The following is a 21373-nucleotide window of genomic DNA, read 5'->3' on the forward strand; positions in this document are numbered from 1 at the left end:
GAGCAAATTGCATGGAGATGAGAGGTCAGATTATGCTCTACTCCTGTCCCTGCCAAGCACCCCCAACCCCAGCCCGGAGGTATGTTATTAAACACAACATTTTTTTTCCTGCCGGCGTGTATCAGGGAGTATTGGAGAGCTCAGCCTTGAAGTGTTTGTCCACCCTGATTAAACGTGGATGTGGCCGGGTCCTGTGTTCAGTCCCCTTTGCCAGGCTACGTGAAGGAGCTGCTTTGCTCTTCAACAGGCTGAGGACTGACGGGCTGGGCAGCAGCTCTGCAGGAAAGGGCCTGGGGGGGACAGGGGACAAGAAGCTGGACAGAAGCCAGCAGTGTGTCCTTGGTGCCAACTAGGCTACCGGCATCCTGGGCTGCATTGGGAGGAGCGCTGCCAGCAGATCGAGGGACGTGATTCCTCTCTATCCAGCACTGGGGAGGCCACATCTGGAGTCCTGTGTCCAGCTGTGGGCCCCCCACTGCAGAAAGGATGTGGACAAATTGGAGAGAGTCCAGTGGAGGGCAGTAAAAATGGTTGTGGGGCTGGGGGACAGGACTGGTGAGGAGAGGAGGAGGGAAATGGGCTGATTGAGTCTGCAGAAGGGAAGACCGAGGGGGATTTGATAGCAGCCTTCACCTCCCTGCAGGATGGCTGCAAAGAGGATGGAGCTGGACTGGTCTCAGTGGGGGCAGATGATGTACAAGGAGCAATGGGCTCAAGCTGCAGCAAGGGACATTTAGGTTAAATATTAGGTAGAACTTTTTCACTAGCAGGGCAATAAAACACATAACAGATTACCCACAGAGGTGGTGGAGTCTCCATCCTTGGAGTTTTTCAAGATCTAGGTAGACCAAGCCTTGGCTGGGATGATGTAGTCGGGGCTGGTCCTGCTTGAAGCAGGGCTTGGACTCAATGCAACCCCCTTTGGTCTGTCCCAACCCTCATTTTCTATTTTTCTATAAGATCATCCTGCAACAGCAGCCAGCTCGGGATGAAGGATGCTAAGAGAGTCGCCGCTAGGCCCAGCGCCTATAAAATAAATGCATCCAACTCTCCCGTGTACGACTTAATGACAACAGCGAGGGCCTGTCAGGAAACAGGAGGCTGGGAACTGCAGCCTGGGGTCTGGGAACAGCGCCAAGCCCGGCAGATTTGTCTCTCCTCGGGGCTGAAAGAGCTTTCCCAGCACTCGGGGAGATGGTTGAGGGGCTCCTGCCACTAGTCTCCAGCCTCCTTCAGTGCTTGTCGACCCAGAAAAGTGGCATTCGCCTCCTGGAAACCAGCGCTGTCGGGTCCTTTTGCACCCAGCTGCAGCCAGTGGTTACGGGGTTGTCGTTCATGCCCTGAGCTGCAACTCCCAAGCACCATGGCAGGGGGTCGGACTTGATGATCTGCTCAGGTCCCTTCTGACCTTACCTACTATGAAACTATGAAACCTTCAAAGCACAGCCGGCCTCTAAAGCAAGGCTGAGGACCCCAACTGAAGTGGGGGGATCACTCGCTCGTGTTGGCTTTGCAGACCCATGGCCAGGCTGGGTCTGGGGCCAGGAAGGTCCCGTTGTCTGCTGCGTCTGTAGCTGTTTTTGGACAAGTCCTGTGCTGCTTCCACTGTCCATCAGCGCCCATCCATCCAGGATCTTGTAGGACCGTCGTGGCAGTGTCTGAGGACCTGGTTTCCCAGACGTCGAGCTGTGGATGGAAACTGCTTTCCCCTGCCAGGTCCAGCCGACGTACCCAGCAGCACCAGCAGCCAGCTGGTGTCCATGGTGGAGTGGCTGTGGGCCCATAAAACCCTACTTTTGCTCCTGTTTCCAGTGGGGCCCTAGGAATTAAACCCCATGCACCTGGTTATCCTAGTGACAAGCATCCTGAGGTCAAGCCGGACCCATTGCTTCTCACGAGTGCCGCCCCGGGCTGACCCCTGAAATAGACTCCGAGGAAATGTTGCCGTGTTAAAAACACTGCATCCATCCATTGCTGGATCTCTAGCTCGGTTCCCAGGGGCATCACCATGGCAAGATTGTCCCAGGGCAGAAGCATCGTATCAAGCATGCCCCAGCCTCCAAACTTAGCTCTGACCCTGAAACCCCCCGAGCTAAGGAGTGTTCAGAGTGAGGGGCTTGGTTCAAGCCTATTGCCAAAAAAGCAATCTCTTCTGGCAGCAGCTGCCACATTGCTGTGATTTATAGGAATTTCTGTAACTTATAGAAAACAGACGCAGGGAGCAATAGCTCAGGCACGTCTGCAGTGCCTGGGCAGCACTGATCCCACTTCTGGGTCAGACTTTTTTGCTCTACGGGAGCACTGTCTCTGCCTGCCGGCAGCCACTTCTGGGGTGAAGCATAGCCAGCAATGCAAGTTCCAGATCAGGGGTGTCAAAGATACGGCCCGCGGGCTGTAGCATCTGGCTCGTGGGTCTCAGACCGATGTGTGCAGAGCTGGCCTGACGCATGGGCTGAAACTCCTGCTGCACATGGAGCACAGTGCATGCAGTGCTCTGCTCCAGATGCTGCATAGCTGCTTTTAGGCGGGAAGATTTTTAGCTACGGCACATTGCCGCTGCCAGTCGCAGCACGACAGGACCGTTCATGATTGTTCACAACAGACACAGCCTTGGCTGTAAGGTTTCATGCATATAAAACACACCACGCTCACTTCAAAGATTGCCCAGAAATCAGCTTATCTACCTGGCAAGCACTGCAGGGAGGCACAGAGGACTCTAACCAACTCAGGGTTTGGCAGCTGTTACTGGAGCTAACGTGGATTTATTAACTTAGGAATTTCAGCACAGAGGAAGGCAGTCGTGTTGTAGCAGAAACCGCCTGGTGCATGGTAACACTCCAGCTTCAGAGCTGTTTTCTTGGTGTGGCGTCTCTGAAGAGCGGTGGGTTGCGATGTAGGTCGTGGGGCTGGAGCTGTTGCAAGCAGGGGCCAGGTTTGCTCCTTGCCTTCGTCTCTGTAACAAGGGTGGAGTTGAGGGGTCAAGGTTGCGCCAAGGGATAGGGGCAATGATGCGAGTGGAGATTCCTGGAAGACGAGGGTCATGCCTTGCATGCTGTTTGCGACCGCCTCTGCTCAAGGAGACCGTGGCAGTCAAGTTGCACTGCAAATGCACCCTGACCCCGATGCAGTGATTTCTCTTCCACTGGGGAGCTGACCGACGAGGCTTTGACATCTGCGGCCATGCTACCAAAGGGGCCAGGATATAGTATTCCCCCAGATTTTTATGTGGGCTAAGTCCTCAGCATAAACGTGCTTCTTGCAACACGTTGCAGCTCCTTCAGGGCAGGGGCTGGGGACGGCTGTGCCAATGCGCCTGCTGGGACTTGGGGCTGCCTGTCACCTCTCCATCCTGCCTGGGTTTGAAGGTGGAGTGGCCTTCGTGTTTCTCTGGGAAACCCGTGCCCTTGATCAGGTCCGTGAGCGAACAGACACGGAGGAAGAAGTTAGATGGGGGTAGGATCCGATGGAGGGGATCCGCGCGCTCTCTTCTGCAGGAGGGGAGATCAAGCTGACAGGAAGCGGAGGAAATGCAAGGGCCCCGCAGGCTGCGTGGGAAATGCCAAGGCAAACAGTGAGGGGCAGCGGGGGACGGCCAAGATAAATCCGAAAATAAATAAGCCAAGCCAACCGCCCCTGCAGCTGCCAGACAGGGCTGCACTCGCCGAGCCGGGCGCGGGGGCGGAGGGTCTGCGGGGCGCTGTGATCTCTGGCCAGGGGTGCTGGGGCAGTGTGGACGGGGCTCTTCCAATGTGGGAAGCCGTGGGGTGCGTTCCCACCCCAGAGCAACAAGAGGCCTCTTCTTGGTGGGGGGAGGAAGCCACGGGCAGGTCCCTGGCGGGTGCAGATTTTGCATCAAACACACCTGCCCTGCATCTCCCTGTGGTGTCCTGCCCCTCTCCGCAACAGGGCAGGGCTCCCCCGGGGGCCCCAGACCCTCTGGTGCCGGCACTGGAAGCAGGAAGGTGAATTATACCTGCCTGGAAAGCCCTGGACAGGAAAGCAGGCCACGGAGAGGAGTCATCCGGGTAGCACCCAGACCGTGCCTGCAGAGAGCTCCCGGAGCTGGACCCCGGCCGTGCTGCACCGTAGCATGGAGCTAACCTTGGACGCACCGGCCTCTGGGCAGCAGGACACGAGATGCTGCATTGGGCAAAAGGGGGCTGGGGTGGGAGTGGTGGGGAGAGAGAAACAGCCTGCATCTCTCTCAGGCAGCGCAGGGACTGCAGCTGTGGTTGATCTGCCGTAGCCAGCACAGCCCCACGCTGAGAGACCGTGACTAAAGTCCCTGAAGCACCTTGAGATCCAAGGTGCCGACATGCTTGCAAGTCCGATGGGCAGAAGCATCACTTGACCGCAATGCACTAGCTCTGCCCTGGGCCATAGCCGCTGTTTCACCATGCGAAACAGCACGAGTCTTCTCTCCGTGCTGAAATGCAGCTGCCTCTGGGGTGGAAGGCGGCAGCTGCTAACAGTGCCCAAGAGCCCTTCCCCAGCTGTTTTGGGCAAGGCATCAAAAATATCAAACTGAATCAAATCTTCAGGGGAGAAGGAGGTCCCAGAGCCTCCGTGCGCCACATCAGGGCAATGCCAAGGTTAATCAGCTAGTGCTCAAACCACCCTTTGAAGCTGGATGTCTCTGGGCTGGTCCTATGGGGCCATGGTAACAGGTTGAAGCAATTGGTAAGGGCTGCATGGTTAGAAAGGGCCAAGAGGGTGCTGCCTGCATCCTCCACACCCCCAGAGCAGCCTTACCTCTGTGGTCTCTTCACCAGAGCTATGTCTGGTCTGGTTTCAGTCCTTTTCCTTGTCTCGGGTCTTCCCTCTGCAGAAGGGATGCTGCCAGGGGTTTCCCCCCATTGCTTCCTTTTCCAGGCACCCTGGTAAACCAAAGCAATGGGGGAGAAGGGCAGGCCAGGCCATGCAGGGGTTACTGAGTCTACTCCCTTGCTCTGTGCCAGCTTAGATAGGAATCCCGCTCAGCCATTCCTCCTTAACTCTTCCCTCCGTAGGTGTTAACGACCCCCTGTCCTTTTTAATGGCCTTGATGTTCCACTAATCAACCTAGCTGCAATCCTCCTGGTAAGGAAGCTCCTGTTTCACAGCCCTGCAGCCTTGCTAAAAAACGTTCACTCCGGCGTGGAAGCTTTAATTCAGGTGAACATTAATTCACTCAGGTGTGCGAATAACTAACTCAGTGAAGCATTAGATGCAGTGTCAAGAGGCTCACAAAATCTGGAGGGGAAAAAACGAGATTTATCTTTCATTCTAAAGCCTGCAGAGTTAATGTGTTGGGTTTTTCTATGCAAGGACCCTTATGCACCTTTTGTGCATAATTGGTGATAGAGTAAATGAATGCACATCCCCCATAATCTAATACAGCCCAGGCCCCTAGCTGGTTTCTTTGTAATGGGAGTAAACTAGGTGTCAGGTGGAATAAGGCACCACCCCAAGTGCACCCCCTTTTCACAATCCTAGATCCACCCAGGTCCTGAATTAAACTATCCCAGCCAAAAAAAAGGCTTTCCCAGGATCTCAGTGGCATCACTTCTGCTCATTCGTCTGCTGGGTGCAGAGGATGACCGACTGTTGTCCTCTTTCTAACAACCTTCTCCTAATTATCATTTGCCTTCCCCTGTCGCAGGGTGCAGAGCCATCGGCCGTGACGCTCTCGAGGGGATTTAAACGCACAGCTTCCTTGGCAGGACGCTGCCAGCCCTCATCCCCCTGCTCGGCCAGGGGCAGGGCAGGTGTGCTGGGTGTTTTAGGCTGTTGTGCCTGGCAATTGTAGCAGGCAGAATTGTTCCCCTGATTTTTAAAATCAGTTGAGACCTCGAGTGTTAGGTCTGTGTTGTGTCAGGGTCGGTGGTGGACTTGTATAGAGTTTCGATGATATCTGGGCTAGTTCGGACAGGGCTGATCCTGCCGTAGGCAGGGGGTTGGACGAGATGTGACCTCTGCAGGTCCCTGCCAGCCCCATTTCTCTAGGATTCGATGATTAGCAGCCGGATGCTAATCAGTGTTGCATTATGTTTTTATGGGCTGTTTAGCAGCTGCTGGGCTCTTTCCTCGGGGGGCCTCACACCCTTGCGGGGTGATGTCCCTGCCGGCTCCGGCCAGCAGAAGGGAAGAGAAGTCAAAAGAAACCCTTGCACTGTCTCTTTTTTAAAAATCTCCATTGTGGGGAGAAAAAAATGAAGATGTTTTTGGGGGGGGGGATGGAAATTTCAAATGAACCCACCGCGGTTTGAACAAAATGTCACTTTTTTTGTAAGAGAAAAGGGTCGGGGGGGGGACCAGCCAGCGAGTGTTTGCCCTCGGTAAATATTGTGTGAAGCTCCATGAGCTCATGGAGGGTGGAAGGTGCTGCAGCAAGGTGAGGTCATTTTTGGGAATCAGCGGGCGGCCGAGGAAGGCGGCCCGGGCCGGAGCGCGGGGCCAGGCAGGAAGAGGAGCCGGGAGTGGTCTGCATGGTGCAGCCCAGCCCACCACCCTGATGGAGGCCATGCAGGGAGCCCGTAGAGAGGGTCCCATGTCCTGCGAACACGCATCCCGGCGTGTATTGCGGCATCCCCGCCCGCTCCGCGCTCAGCTGTTTCTCATCAGCAGCGCCGGCTCCATCTGACACAGCTGAGGTGACCCCCGGGAGCAATCTTCTTCCCAGAGCCTCCAAGTGCAAGGGCAAGAATTTCCTGCCCGGTTTTTTCATTAGCACTGCGTGCATGCCTCTGTGTGTGTGTGCGTGTGTGAGTGTGTGCATGCAGGCGGGTGTTAGTTGTTATTGCACATAGAAAATCGGGGGTGGTGTCAGTGCCCAGCTTGTTGCAACCAGGTAGATGGGCCCAGGGTTTGCAGCGGGAGCGTGGGGGTCTCTTCTCTCTCTTCTGACTCCCCATCGGTGACCTGGGTGAAGCAGCCAGGGTGAGGCAGGCTGGGTTCTCGTAGCGGATGCTGCAATCCAGTCTGTGCACATGCCTTGCACCAGAGAGGGGCACAGCTGACATCTGTGCCCAGGCTCCGTGAGATGCACCCCAGGGGCCACGGCATCGGCTCAGTGGCCACCCAGCACCACCTGAGACTTACTGTCCCCTGCCCATCCAGGTCAGTCCTGTCCGGTCACTCTCAGGCCCCTGCCAGGAGCTAAGAACTGTTACTTCAGAGGAAACACCCCCCCCACACACACACACATGCACGTGGCACAGCCTGATGTGCATGTGGCACGTAGCCTCCCGTCCTCCCCACGTGGCCGGGTCTTAGCTGTGCTGATGCATCCACCCGCTCACCCCACGTGTGTCCGAGCTGGGTCTCTACACCCGCTGGCAGCGACAGCACCCTCCTGGCGACCAGGGCTACAAACCTTGTAGTTTCCACGGTGGATGTGGACTCACAGCCATGGTTAGAGCCACCCTTGGCTACAGATGATGGTGCCAACATGTCTTGAGCCACCCTGGTTGGGTGAATGTCTTCTCCCGTGCAAAGTGGCTTCAAAAAAGCAGACGACCCCGGGACAAATCTCTCTGGATTCAGCAGGGTGTTGCTGTGTCTCCGGGGAGGTGTGGGCTGGGTGTCTTTGGTACCCCTGCTCTGCTGTGGGCCAGGCTGCTTGGCTGGGCTACCCCCAGGCAGATGCTGTGATGAAAGACCTCGGTCCCGTTGAAATGTTTGCAGCCATAAAGTTGCGTGGCAGACTGTCCTGCACATGAGCTCTCTATGGAGGGTTGTGTTGAGGGGGGGAGCACGTATCTTGATGTCGGGTCAGGCTGCTGGAAGATCAGTGTAAGGCAGTGGGAATGCAAGCGCTGCCAAGGCTGAAGGATTCACCTCTGTCTTGGGTGGCAGAAGCTGCTGCAAAATGCTCCATCGGGCACGGGTTCAAGTGCCACTGGTGCGCGGCCTCTCCATGGATCAAGACCTTGTAGTGGTGCAGAGGCTTTTGCTTCCCAGAGATCCTCAGAGCTACGTCTCCTGCAATCTCACGCTCCAGGCAGGGTCACCCATGGCGAATGGGACCACGGGGGTTGATCAGGCAGAGAGCAGAAAGCAGAGCAGCAGATTGGGCAGGGAGCAGAAAGCAGAGCAGCTGATCGGGGAGGGAGCAGAAACCAGTGCAACCGATCAGGCGGGAAAGGGATCGGAGCGGCACTCAGGGAAGAACAGGCTAATTTTTGGCATGCCTGCTCTTATTTGGGCCCCCATTTGCACTGTACTGGGGAGAAAAAGCTTCTCCCTCCCCGCTGGGTTTGGCCTGGGTGATATTTTCTGCTGTCCTCTTTCTTCTTTGCTGTCCTTTACATCAAATGCCAGTTCCCTTTGACTCTGGGATGCATCGGCTTCCATTATATCCTGCGGGAGCGAGCTCCGCACATTTTTTGTGAATGTATGTGCATTTGGGCGTGTGTGTGTGCGTGCATGTTTGTGTGTGTGTGTGTGTGTGAAATGCTATAAATAAGGCCCCTGATTTGATCCCCTTGGCCTAGATTGATGCACAGGAAATAGCTGGTGGAGTTATGAGGTCCCGGACATTTCCCCCCCTGGAGCTTTCTGGCGTTATAGCCAGCAAGTCTCTGCATCAGAGACCTGCAAGGTTATCGGCCCTGCCGCACGCTGGTGAGCTTAGCCCGTCAGCCTCTAACCTTCCCTTTCGTTCTCTTGCCAGGCGAGCGAGGCCAGAAAGGAGAGAAGGGAGACAGAGGCGGTGAGACGGGTAAGTGCTGCTCTTTGTTGTGCTCAAGGCTCTCCCCTCCAGCGTGGGGGATTTCCCTGGGGCTTGCCCATCATCAGTGGGGTGGCTTGCTGGCTGGTCCGTGGCTTGGTGCTTGACTCTCACCCAGACCGAAGCCTCAGATGGGATTGTCCCTTCCTTTTCTTCGCTGGGCCGGGCCTGCAGCCGTCATGGACACGCGCGTCGCTGTAGCACAGCCCCTCTCTGGGCTGCAAATTGAGCAGAGCGAACGGTCACATTCGTGGTCAAAGGCTGTGCTCTTGCAGTCCCTCCACCATCCTGCTCTGGGCAGCCCCGGGGCTGGGCACTCAAAAGACCGAGGTCTCTTCTAAGCTCTGCCACCGACATACTGGATGATGTTTGTCAAGTCCCTTTACTGTGCTGTGCCTCAGTTCGTGCACAGGGAAATGTTCCAACATAAGGCCCCATGAGACTAAGTCATAGAAAATGAGGGTCACATCTAGTCCAACCCCCTGCTCCAAGCAGGACCAGCCCCAACCACATCATCCCAGCCAAGCCTTTGTCTACTGGGGTCTGCAACACCTCCAAAGATGGAAAGTCCACCAGCTTTGCAGTAGGGCAGGTGCTTGATAATGATCAGGATAAAGACAGAGGCATTTTGTGGGGGACACGATGACCTGGGCCCATCGGGATCAGGTCAGCGGAGAAGGGCATTGTGAAGCCACATGTAGCGGCAACACCATGGGCGTCCAGTGCTGGGAAACCTCCCAGGGGATAATGCGATGGCTGCATCTCCCAGCTGCTGAGCAGCGGTCTGGACTCGAATCAGGAGCTACCAGCGTCCTGCGGTCCCGGGTCAGCCTTGCACCCCTGCATAGCATCACCTTGACTCTGACAGCCGGCGCCGAGACCAGGGCCGAGCGCGAGCAGCTGCAAGGCCTTTTGGCAGGAGGCTGCGGGCTCCGTCAGCGCTAATCAGCATCACAATGCCAGTACCTGCAGCTGACACCGTCTCTCTCTGCCTCTTCCTCTCTGCCTGGAAACGAACGGGATCCAGTTCAAAACAGAATTCACTCGGCCTTACAAGCTCTTTCCTTTTTCTATTGGCAAATGAAGCCGGTCGCCTCCAAATGGGCTGGACGGTTCCAGCGTGATGACCTTGTTCCTTCCTGCAAAACAGCTTGTGTTTGCTGGTAATGATCTCCAGACAGCCCCGTCGGGGCTTTCTTTCACTAGGACGGCAGGCTTACCCGGCGCCTCTGGGACGGGTCCCACACGCCTGGGGCTTTCGGACATTGATCCTAAGGCAGTGGTGCCCGAGGCCCGATCCAGCCCGTGGAGCTGTGTGTTTCTGGGTCGGAAATGTGATGGGGGAGCAGTGGCCTGTGCCACTCATAAGCACTGCCACAAACTGGATCAGACCCTAGGTCCGTCGTGCCCGGTCTCCTGTGTCACACGGAGGCTGGAAGGGAGAGTGCACGGGGTCTGAGCAGGGTTTTCCCCCTATGGAAACCCCTCCATATCACTCGTCATCCTTGCTGCCCTTCTCTAGTTCTGTGCCTGGGGGCCTCAGTTTCTCGTCTGTACAATGGGGATAATTGCACTGCCTCACGTCTGCCCCTTGGATGCAGTCACTGTCTCTTGTAATGTGTACAGGCAGTGCCCGACGTAGCGGCGCCGGTAGGTGTTACTTGAACAGAGGGGATAGTTTGGAAGTTGGTTATTCGGCATGACGGGATGCAGCAAGAGGAGCTGGGTCTGAAATCTGCCTGGCACACGCCCTCTTTCGGCAACACCAGTCTCCACCCCAGGAGAGGGGGAGTTGACTCTTGGGGCTTTCCTGTCCCCAGATCCTCGTGACAGACCACCAAGGCCGTGTGTCACCCATGTGTCGAAGGGGCTTGGTCCTCAAATGCTCCGGCCTGTCAGCTCGGAGGCCTGGCTGGTGTGATTTGTGTTGAGTCCCAGGGACACGTGGTTTCCACATGGATCTGGCTGGTGTGTGGGCTCAGATGGGGTCCGAACAGTGCAGCCAGGGGGCTTCTGCAAAAGGCCGAGGCAGCATCTAGTGATTCAGGCTGAGGTCTGTGAATGGTAGGTCACTGAGAAGTAAGGATGGAGATTCAACCTACTCTTGAAAATTAGGATAGCATCAGCATGTACAATAATTTTCCTAATATGCAACCTCAACTTGCCTTGCTGCAGCTTGAGCCCATTGCTCCTTGTCCTGTCATCTGCCCCCATTGAGAGCAGCCCAGCTCCATCCTCTTTGCAGCCCCCCTGCAGGGAGGTGAAGGCTGCTATTCAATCCCCCTCGGTCTTCCCTTCTGCAGATTAAATCAGCCCAGTTCCCACGTCGTCTCCTCACCAGTCATGTCCCCCCAAACTGTTTCCATTGCCCTCCGATGCACTCTCTCCAACTTGTCCACATCCTTTCTGTCTGGACGCAGTGTGCGGGGCTTGTGGGTGGAACAAGCTATAGCCCTTTGCTGAGCAGCTGCGTCGGTGCCTGTTACCTGTGCCAGGGTCTTGCCCCTGTGATGAAAGTGGGCAGCAAGGGGGTGGACGGCTGATGGCTGGGTTAGGGAGAGAAGGGGCGTTGCCTCTGGTCCCCTTCACAGACTCCCTGTGCCTAAGTGAAAGACCCCTGAACCCGTGCCCCTGTGTATGCCGCCTTCTAGGGCCTGCCCTGTACCGGGACTGAGAGACCTTTTCCTCCTGGCACCTGGGAGAGATGTTCCTTCATCTCACGTGGGTGTTTGGAGCTGAAGTCCTTGCATTGCAGCCCCTGTCCAGACACGGTAGCAAACCATAGCATGATACCAGCCACGCGTCGGCATAGATTCATGGCAGCTTGCATCTGGATCTGATGCAGCTGGAAGGAGATGCCTGCGGGCAGGAGACATGGGGAATAAATCTATCCCTTGAGGTTAGCAGCTTCAACCCCCCCACAAATGACTTCATGAGCAACTGCCTCTGCTTATGTCAGAAATGAATCCCTGGTGTTGGGGGTCAGCGTCCATTCATTGATTTCTCTCTTTTGTCCTATTCTCCTTTGGCCTGGTTAGAGCAGAGGAGCTGAGCAGCTACTGCAAGGAGGAGAAAAGCCTCCCATAAATTAAACCACAGAGGCCTTTGATCTGCTTAGAGGGAGGTCATGTACTAAGGGCTTTATCTTGCCGGCACTTTGCAGCGCCAGCAGTGCCTGGAGTGAACGAACCCTCCTCCTGTGCTGCCGGCTCTGTCTGAACCGTGCGGGTTGTCTTTGCTGTTGCCGTCAGACCCCGTGGAGAATTCGTTCCTGGGGGAGTCCGGGCTCAGGGCTGGTCATATGCATGGCTGGGAGAGGGACGAAGCAAGGGCATGCAGGCCACGTCCCCTTACGCCAAGGGCCAAGAGACTTCCAGACACTCTCAGCTCCCACAGGCTTTTCTCAGATTTTCCAAGCCCAGGATTTTGTGCAAATGGGGCTGAATCCCTCCGTCCTGGGTAGGGGAACAGAAAACATCCAGGCTATAATATTGCTTCTCCCGGGGAAGAAGCCAGCCATGCATCTGCTGCAAAGGCTGGCATAGCAAGAGCACTAACCACTGACTCTTGGCTGCCACCTGAGTCTCTCATCCAGGTATTCGGCAGCCCAATACAGCAAAGGCCACTGGAGTAACTGCGAGCACGGGAATCCTGTCCCGACGCCGCCAGCCGGCACTGTTAACGCGCATCTTAAGAGCTGCAGCCCAAAGAGCACCCAGTGCCCTTGGAGCAAGAACCAGGGGAGACTTAAGCATGGTCCTGCAAAGCCTTCCTCCATGAAGATAGCCGGAGCAGGGAGGGAAGGAGGGAGGGAGGACTCCACTTCCTCGCAGGCAGATGGTCTCCATTAGCAGGGCGGCGATGCTAGCAAGCCGCAGCTGCAGAGAATCAGGCCCTTGTTTTCCCAGCCACTCGGGTGTCTTTGCGCGCTGGAGCCGTTCCTCTCTTGTTTTGCTCTTCGTCCGGGGGCTGGAGGGGAGCCGGGGTTGGGGGGCGGGGGGGTGCTGGCACTGTAAAAACAAACACGGCAAAGAACCGGAGCTCTCAGGGTTTTATTGGGATGATGCAAAGGGGAGGAGGGCGCACCCCCTGCGCTCAGGCATTGCGCCAAGCCATGCGGGGGAGCGGTGAGCAGAGCTACGGGTCACATCGCCCGTGGCTTACAGTAGCCCGCAGAGGCCCCAGCTGAGATCAGCGTGCCAGGCGCTGCACAGACTCAGGAGGAGAGTCCGTTCCTGTCCTGAGTCTCTGGGGAAGATAAAGGGAGGCCCTTTGAGCTGGGGAAATGAGGGGCAGAGGACTGAAATGACCGGCCGTGCTAGGAGCTGATTCTCCAGCGCCTGCCAACAGCTGCCCGTTGGATGGCAGCTATCTCCACGCTTCCCCTTCCCGGGCAGCCTATGCCCAGGGAGCCCCAAGGAGACAAGGGCAGAGGTTTTAGAGCAGCTGGCACGTTTACCACCTCTTCTGCATGGGGTCCGTGCTTCCCCAGCTGTTTGTACAGCCCCTAGCACTTTGCATGCAGTCGTGGAGACAGCCTGGCAGGGAAGGCACAGGCAGACAGGAGGTCTGGGGCATGTGCGGGCTGGTTTTATAGGGTAGCTCACGTGGGCTGGGTTGCACATACTGCTTGGAGGTGATAGGATAGTGTGGCAGGTCTTGGTCGCTGGCACCAGTTTGGTGAAGGACACACAGGGGACTTTGGGCTGGGTTTTACTGGCCCTATAAGGCTGTGGCTGATCTTGCTACCAGGAGGATGAGGGTTGGGGGTCTGCTTAGCAAGAGTGCTGTCCCCAGCCATGATGGTCTCTGGCCCCGGGGCAGACGCAGGGTCCTTGCCACTCACCTGTGCACAGCACGGAGCAGGATTGAACCCCCCTTGGGAAACAAAAGCCGGCCGCCCAGCTTGGCATCTCACACCGGGGCTGGACAGGCAGAAGGCTAGAGTAAAGGAGGAGTGGGCTGAGGACATAGCCCCTGGTATTGTTGTAGCTGCACACCTGCTGGTGTAAAATTATCCCAGGGAGGACCAGGGGTAGGACTACACCGGGGTAAGTGCACATATCATCTGTGCACGTCCATTTGCTTAAGGCTTGTGCCTACTCCCTGCCATCTGGCGATGAGGGGTTGCAATAGCCACCTCGTAGCATCATAGAAATCCCAGAGCCGTGGGCTGGGAGGGAGCTGCAGAGGTCCCGTTAGTCCAACCCCTGCCTGAGGCAGGATCAGCCCTGTGCAAACCAGCCCGGACAAACTCAAAGTCCAACCTCTGAGCAAAACACCATCAGCCCCGACACAGCACCAAGCATCACACCCAACTCTGCCCCAGGGAAAGCAGGGGGATCACAACAACAAACATCCTGCTGCTGCAAAGGGTGTTAATATACACTCAAGAGATCCCAGGTAGAGCTCATGCCTCTGCTACAGAGGAAGGCAAAACCCCCCAGTCCATACTGATTTGACAAGGGAGGAAAATCCCTTCCTTATCCCAAATGCAGCATCAGTCAGACCCTGAGCGCAGGGGCAAGACCCTCCGGCCAGGACCCTGCGGGGTTGGTGCCAGCAGGAGCATTGGCACAGCCCAGTCCCATCCCCATCCCGGGCTGCAGCCCATACCCAGTGTCTCTGGAGGAGGCTTAAAAATGTGTGCCCCTGACACGTGTGCCCCTGCGTGCAAGTGGCAGAGGGTTCCCCATAGTAGAGCACAGGCATAACTATGGCTATGTCACCACGGCCACTCGGGAAGAGTGGCTTCTCCGTCTACACCAGACACCGGGGTAACTTCTGGACCCCGGGAGGGACAGAGCTGTCAGAAAGGCTGTGGCATGAGATCCTGGATTAGGAGCTGGCTTCCCCCCTTCAGCAGCAGCAAAACCCCCTCCCTGCACCTTTCAAAGAGCCAAGGTGGCACGACATCTTCTCCCCAATGGGTCCGCCTGGCATCTGGAGTGGATCTGCTAGGGGCAGTGGGGCATGGTCCTCTTCTCCTTCCAGATGCAAAACCTTCCAGTGACTGGGGCTGCCAGGAGCCCTGGAGCGGGGAAGTGTCAATGCCGTTGTCCGTGGCATTGGTGAGGCTTTGTCTGCAGCTCTGCACGTGTGTCTGGCCCACCGTGTCCCACAATGGTGCACTCAGATGGGGGCAGAGGGTTGCAAAGGGGATCAAGGGGGAGGGAGAGCCTGTCCTATGAGGAGAGATAACAGAAGTGGGTCCCTTGCAGCACAGCGTGGAAGTCAATGCCCCATTGAGTTGCATCTTCTCAGAGCTGTTCCTTCAGGCTTTCCGAAGACATTGCTTTGGTTCCAGGTATCGCATTTGAAGCTCTTTGCAACCCTGAAGGCTGGAAATGTCGGTGGCTGGGTCGCTGGGAGAAGCAGGTAAAGCATGGGCCTGCTTTGCTATTGGTCTTCAATAGCAACAGCAGCTCCAGATGAAAGATGCTGTTTCCTGGCCACAAGCTGCTTCTCTAGGACCAGGACGTGAGGTTATCTCCCAGCCCTGGATGGAAGGGAGCCGGTACCTCCCAGAGCAGTGCAGAAATGAGACCAGCGTCAAGATGTCACGAGCCCACGGTGCTGTTCTGCAATATGCCCGGCCTTCACCAAGCCCAACCTGCCGGGGCCGGGGGTTGCAGACCCCAAAAGAGACTCTTCCCCCGGCATCAGGGAGTTCTTGGCATGCGGCTTTTTGGAGTTCAACCTGAACCGCGGAGGTTTTGGCCAAAGAGAAGTGTTAAGAAAACATGCAGCTCTCCAGTTTCTCTGGCAGGGACCGCGGGTGTGAGCTGAGAAGGCGAGGCCGCTTGGACCAGGGAGCGGAGGAGCTGGCACGCGTTGCTAGCAGGGGACAGCAGCGTGGGATTGGGAACACGTTTGCATTGGCCCGAGGTGGAGCCCTTGCAATAGCGTGGCGCCGCGGCCACAACAACAGGGCGAGCGCTGAGAAGCCGCTTCACCCAGCACCGACGGGCCGCTGTCTCGGGGAGGAGAGGCACCAGCTGTTTGTCGCTCTCAGCACAGCTGTACAACAGGAAGGGAGGGAGAAGCACACCCAGACTTGCAAAAGGGTGCGACCCGCCTGCGGTGGATGCGACCAGGATCTGTTATTCCCTCGTGGCATCTCCGTTCCCGAGCCTTGATGAGCGCCGGCCAACGAAACCTTTGCGGCGCGTGGCACGGCCTTTGCATTGCAAGCTGGGCTGCTCAGGGACCTGCCCCAACGGCAAGCGGTCGAAGCCGGGGTCCTCCGGCATGTCCAGGCTTGAGATGGAGCCAGGCTTGAGCTGAGGCATGTCCAGGCCCGAGGCTCATTGCCAACCTGGAGCTCAGCCCAGATCTTTCCACGAGTTCTCCGTGTTTCGAAGCTGCTCTGATTCGGGCTTTGAGCAGGCTTTGGAGGCGATCGGGGTGCTTGCATCGAAGCAAAGCCCATCTTGGGGGTTCAATGAGTTCATGGGGGTGCAAAGCCCGGACATCAGAATGACTGCAGATGTCCATACGTGCCCCAGCTGGCCTCCTACGTCCTGGGTTCAGAGACCTTGCCTTCATGCTACGTCCTCACCAGGTTCCTCCATTTGAGCCCCTTGCAAGGGTGCTAACAGCGCAGCAACCGCTCCAAGGACCAGCAGGAAGTTGGAGACTTCATTCAGCCAAATGGGTCTTTAGCTGCATGACAAGCAAATTTCATAGGATCAGAGGAAAGTCAGTCTGGAAGAGACCTCACGGTTCATCGAGCCCAGCTCCCTGCTCAAGGCAGGATTGTCTCTGGCTGAACCATCCCAGCCTAGTGTCTGTTCAACCGGCTCTTGGAAGTTTCCAAGGGTGGAGATCCCTCAACTTCCCTGGGCAGCCTGTTCCCTTGCTTGACCATCCTCAGAGTCACAAAGTCCCTCTTCATCTCCACCCTACATTTCCCCTGCTGTAGCTCGAGGTCCTTACTCCTAGCCCTGTCTCCCGCAGCCACAGAGAAAAGCCCGTCTCCATCCTCTCTGTAATTGCCCTGCAGGTATTTGCAGACTGTTATCAAATTCCCCGCTCAGCCTTCTCTTCTCCAGACTCACCGCCCCTCGCTCTTTCAGCCTTTCCTCCTCACTCGTGTCTCCCAAGCCTCTCATCATTTTTGTGGCTCTGCTCTGGACTCTTTCCAAATCTGTCCACGCCCTTCTTGAAGTGCAGGGCCCAAAACTGGACACAGGACTTGAGGGGAGGTCTCCCCTGTCCTGAACAGAGCATGCAAATCACTGCCCATAATTTGCAGGTGACCCTCCTGCTCATACAGCCCAGGAGGCTGTTGGCTTTTTTGCAACAAGAGCACATTACTGGATCCTGTTCAGCTCCTGGTCCACCATCACCCCAGGTCCTTCCCTGCAGTACTGCAGCCCAGCCCGTCATTCCCCAGGCTGTATCTGTGCATGCAATTATTCCATCCCAAGTGCAGGGCTTTGCACTTGTCCTTGGTGAATCTCGTCTGATTGCAGAGCATTTCTCCAGTCAATCCCGGTCGTTCTGCATCATAGCCCCACGCTCCAGAGCTTCTGCACCTCCACCCAACTTGGTGTCGTCCCCAAATTTGCTAACTGCGCGCTCAATCCCATCGTCCAAATCATTACTGATGATGATGAGCGATTTGCACTGGAAACATCGGGGCTACCTTTAAAACAGTCACTTACGATGCGGGGCACCAGCTGGTTGGCTATTCCCTTTCATGTTTAATGGGCATATTTCACCTAATGCAGTTTTAATGCAAGACCCTGAATAAGTGCAGCTGTTCTGGGGATCAAACCTGGATATAAAGGGCAAGCTGCTTACACCTGAGCTAGAAGAGCCTGTGTTGGTACAAAGCCGATAACAAAATCATTAACTTCTCTGTGGTCCGGCGGGCATCCGACAAGACGTTGAGCGGTTGTAGAGTGCGTGAGTGTGGAAATGCCACCAGTGCTTGACTGTTGTCAACAAGAGCCCCCCCGAATTTCATCTCATGTCTTCTACAATGCTTTTGGCGGGGGCAGTCATCAAATTTCCAACCCTGAAGGGTTGTTTTTCCCCCCAAGAGAACTGGCATGGTTCAATTTATTTTTCTTTTCTTTTTGCCACCCAACGTGCATCAGCCCCCCAGGCCAAACTCTTTGATGGGACTAACCCTTTTCATCTGAGCATCAGAAATCCCTTTGTGAATTCCAAAAAACAGCGATGTTTGTGTCATGTCACCGATTCCCCCCCATGCTGCCATGTCTACATGTTCCTCATGAAAAGATCTATGAAAAAAGCTGGTTTTTCATCATTCCCCCCCCCCACACACACACACACAGTGTTGAATGAAAAACTCCAGCTAGCTCTGATAAAAATCTCCTTTTTCTTCTTCTGGGGGAGCCCAGCATGTATCCTTAGAGTTGACTTCAGCAGCGGGTGAGTCACGGAGTGAGCCCAGCTGGATAGAAACTGCCATCTGCCCTGGAAGCCAATGCATTTATAATCCCAGATAATGGGTTTTGTGGGACATTCATTGCAACTTGTTTCCTTGGCACAGACGGAGGCCTTGGCTGGTGCAGTGGAAGAAGAATCTCCTCCATGGTCGGATTTTTCTGCGTGCCTTCTTCACTCCTTCCCCTGCCACATAAATCACAATTGCTCCATGCCGGAAAAAGAAGGAAGATTGTGTACCACCCCAGGGAGGGAGAGGGGAAGAGAGGAGAGGGGAGGAACAGGGAGGACAGAGAAGGGGAAAGGCCTGCGGGGGTGAAACCCAGACCCCAGTAAAGTCATAAGGATGCGTGATCCCAGAGGGAGGAACTGCAACATGCCTCTCAATGGGGTGTTAACTCCCCAGACCCTCCACGAGGCACAGGGGATTTAGGGGGAGCTTTGTACTCATTTCCAGCTTGAATTCATTCCCAGCCAGTTTTACCCATTTTATCCTGGTGCCAACATTGTCCTTAGCTTCACTAGCTCTTCTCCTTCCCCAGTGCTTTGTCTCCCCCCATTTTCTCCACTAAGCAAGCCCTGGTCATTTAGCATCCTCTCATTGAACAAGCTGTTCTTTCCCTTGAACTCCCTCCAGGCCTTCTTGGCACCCCTTCCAGCATGGGCTCATCTTTCTCGATCATGGGTAACCAGAGCCATATGCATGGGATCTCACCAGCATCTTGTACCATGGCATTAGTGCTCCCCCGTCTCCGCCGGCACATTAAGGGTCGTGTTTGTTTCTCTGTCTTGGCTGGAGGTGGCTGTTTCATTACTGTCTCCAGAATTTCATTAAATTGATTATTATACACCCCATCCCCCCCAAAAAACCAGTCCTCTGTCTGGAACATACATCCAGGACATTTCTTCCCATCAGTTAGATATTAGGCATCTGAAAACAGTGGCTTGGGATAGCAACTATCGGGCAACCTCAATAGTAGGCTGTGCACTTTGTGTCCCACACCGGGGCGAATCCAGGGGGTGCAGTGGTGTAGTTGCACCCCACCTTTGATTCCTGCTGCACCCAAAATTTAAAATCAACTGCCTGGCCATGGCAGCAGCACTTATAGATAAGCAGCAGCGAGGCAGTCACTAGACTTCATGGCTCATTATCATCTCCCTAATTCCTTCTAAACTCTTCACTCCGCAAGTGTTAACGACTCTCTGTCCTTTTTTAATAGTCTCCATATTCCTCTATTCAGGCTACCCTTTCTCCTGCCATTCTGCTGTCTGTTCACTGCCCCTCTCACTTCAGCTCCTGTTTCACACCCCTGCTGGTTGTTTTTAACTCTAAAACAATAATTCAGGGGCCAAAAGATTAACTCTGGTGATAGTTGGCTCAGTTGTGGAAATAACTTTTAGTGAAGCGTTGGGTGTGCTGTCAAGATGTGCGAGAAGGCTTGACTGTGTTTCGTGAATCAGAAAGAGATGCCCGTTCTAATTCTAATGATCACAGGCCTAAAACAACATCTGTTGATTATTTTTGCCTAGTTGATTGTTTTTTTATATGTGATAGATGATACAGCGAATTAATGCACTTTCCAATAAAGTTATATTTGTTTTTGCTTCGACCGTGACCTGAATAATACAGGCCCTTACCATATTAGTAAAGCTTTCATTTCACTTTTTCCTGGAGAAAAATGTGTGTTGCGTTGTATGGAATGATGCACCCCACTATCTCCACCTCAATTTTCCAAATCCTAGATCTGCCCATGGTCTCATAATGTTATGGCCATCTACCTGGGATCAGTCAAGTGTACATTAATAACCCTTGCAGTAGCAGGATGTTGGCTGCTGCAGTCTCCCTGATGTCCCGGCAGGTTCAGGTGTGATGTCTTGTGTTGCGTCAAGGTTGCGTTTACGAAGTGGTTGGACACTGTTTTTGGTCTGGGCTGGTTTGGACAGGGCTGATCCTGCCTCAGGCAGGGGTTGGACAAGAAGTGACCCCCTGGAGCTCCCTGCCAGCCCCATTTCTTCAGCTTTTCAATGATTTCTGGGATTATGAATTTGTCTGGGCAGGTTTGGACAAGGCTGATCCTGCTTCAGGCAGGGGTTGGACTAGATGTGACCTCTGCAGGTCCCTTCTAGCCCAGCGCCTCTAGGACTCTATGGGCACGTACATTTAAGTGTGCCTAAATTTAATGCACATTTAGTGGGTTTAGGCAGGAGTCTACACATACAGGCATTAAATTGCATTAACACTGTGTGGGGCTAAATGCACTTTAACGCGTCTACATATGCATTAATGCGCTTTAAGTATTCGTGCCTGAATATGATACCTGCATTTGCAGGTATCAGATTTAGGCGCAAATAGCCTAAATTTGCCATTTTAGCATGCATTAAGAATGCGCACATGTAGATGTGCATCCTTAATGTGCATTAACTTAAGCTAATGCACATTAAAGCATCGAGTGTAGATGTGCCCCATATCATTGACTTGAATGGAAGCGGGCTCACTCGTACAGGGAAAGCTCTTGTCCCCCACCGGAGCGTGGGTCAGAGGCCCCACTGGATCCTGCGGCCCTCTGAGCTGCAGAGAGATGCGGCAGCCCTGCCCTTTTTAGCCAGAAGGATGGTGAAGAACCAGGTTTGGGGGGAACGGACTGGGTGATGGAGGAGGGTGCCCTGGAGTAGGTGCTCACACTGCCCCTCTCTTTCTCTGTCTCCCTGCCTTGCAGCAGCTGCAGAGGAGCCACCGGTCCGGCTGGTGAATGGCTCCGGCCCCCACGAGGGGCGGGTGGAGGTGCTCTACGACCGGCGCTGGGGCACCGTGTGTGACGACAGCTGGGACAAGAAGGATGGTGACGTGGTGTGCCGGATGCTGGGTTTCCGGGGCGCAGAGGAGGTCCACCGCATGGCCCGCTTTGGCCAAGGTAAGTGATTGCATTGACAGCCCCCTGCCCCCCAAGTCCTGGCTGTGTCCCACTGCCCTCACCCCCATCTCTTGGGGCCTTGTCAGGGCAAACTCCGTGTCCTGGTGCCTTCCTTTCTCTCCCTCCCACCGGTTCTCTCCTGCTGCAGACAGCAGGATGGGGACCGACGGCTTGAAGTTTCAGCAAAGCAGGGTCAGGTTGGATCTCAGGAAACACGTCTGCACTGGCAGAGCAGGGAGGTGGTGGGAGAGATGCCAGGGCAGGGGGGACTCTGCATCCCTGGAGAGGGTGGACAGACACTGGTGGGGGATGATTTAGGCATAGCGATGTT

The 21373-nt window shown here is 55.3% G+C and overlaps 1 protein-coding gene across 3 annotated transcripts in view; it reads left to right on the forward strand.

Annotated features, from left to right (window-relative positions):
• The window catches only part of SCARA5 (scavenger receptor class A member 5), a 63078-nt gene that overhangs the window by 36535 nt on the left and 5170 nt on the right, over positions 1-21373 (forward strand). For all 3 annotated transcript variants that reach the window (XM_059727948.1, XM_059727951.1, XM_014607013.3), the window contains exons 7-8: positions 8654-8701; positions 20848-21042. In XM_059727948.1, the coding sequence (XP_059583931.1) occupies positions 8654-8701; positions 20848-21042 (243 nt within the window). The remainder of the gene's footprint in view (positions 1-8653; positions 8702-20847; positions 21043-21373) is intronic.

This window comes from Alligator mississippiensis, chromosome 1, assembly GCF_030867095.1.
Source record: "Alligator mississippiensis isolate rAllMis1 chromosome 1, rAllMis1, whole genome shotgun sequence".
NCBI lineage: Eukaryota > Metazoa > Chordata > Crocodylia > Alligatoridae > Alligator > Alligator mississippiensis.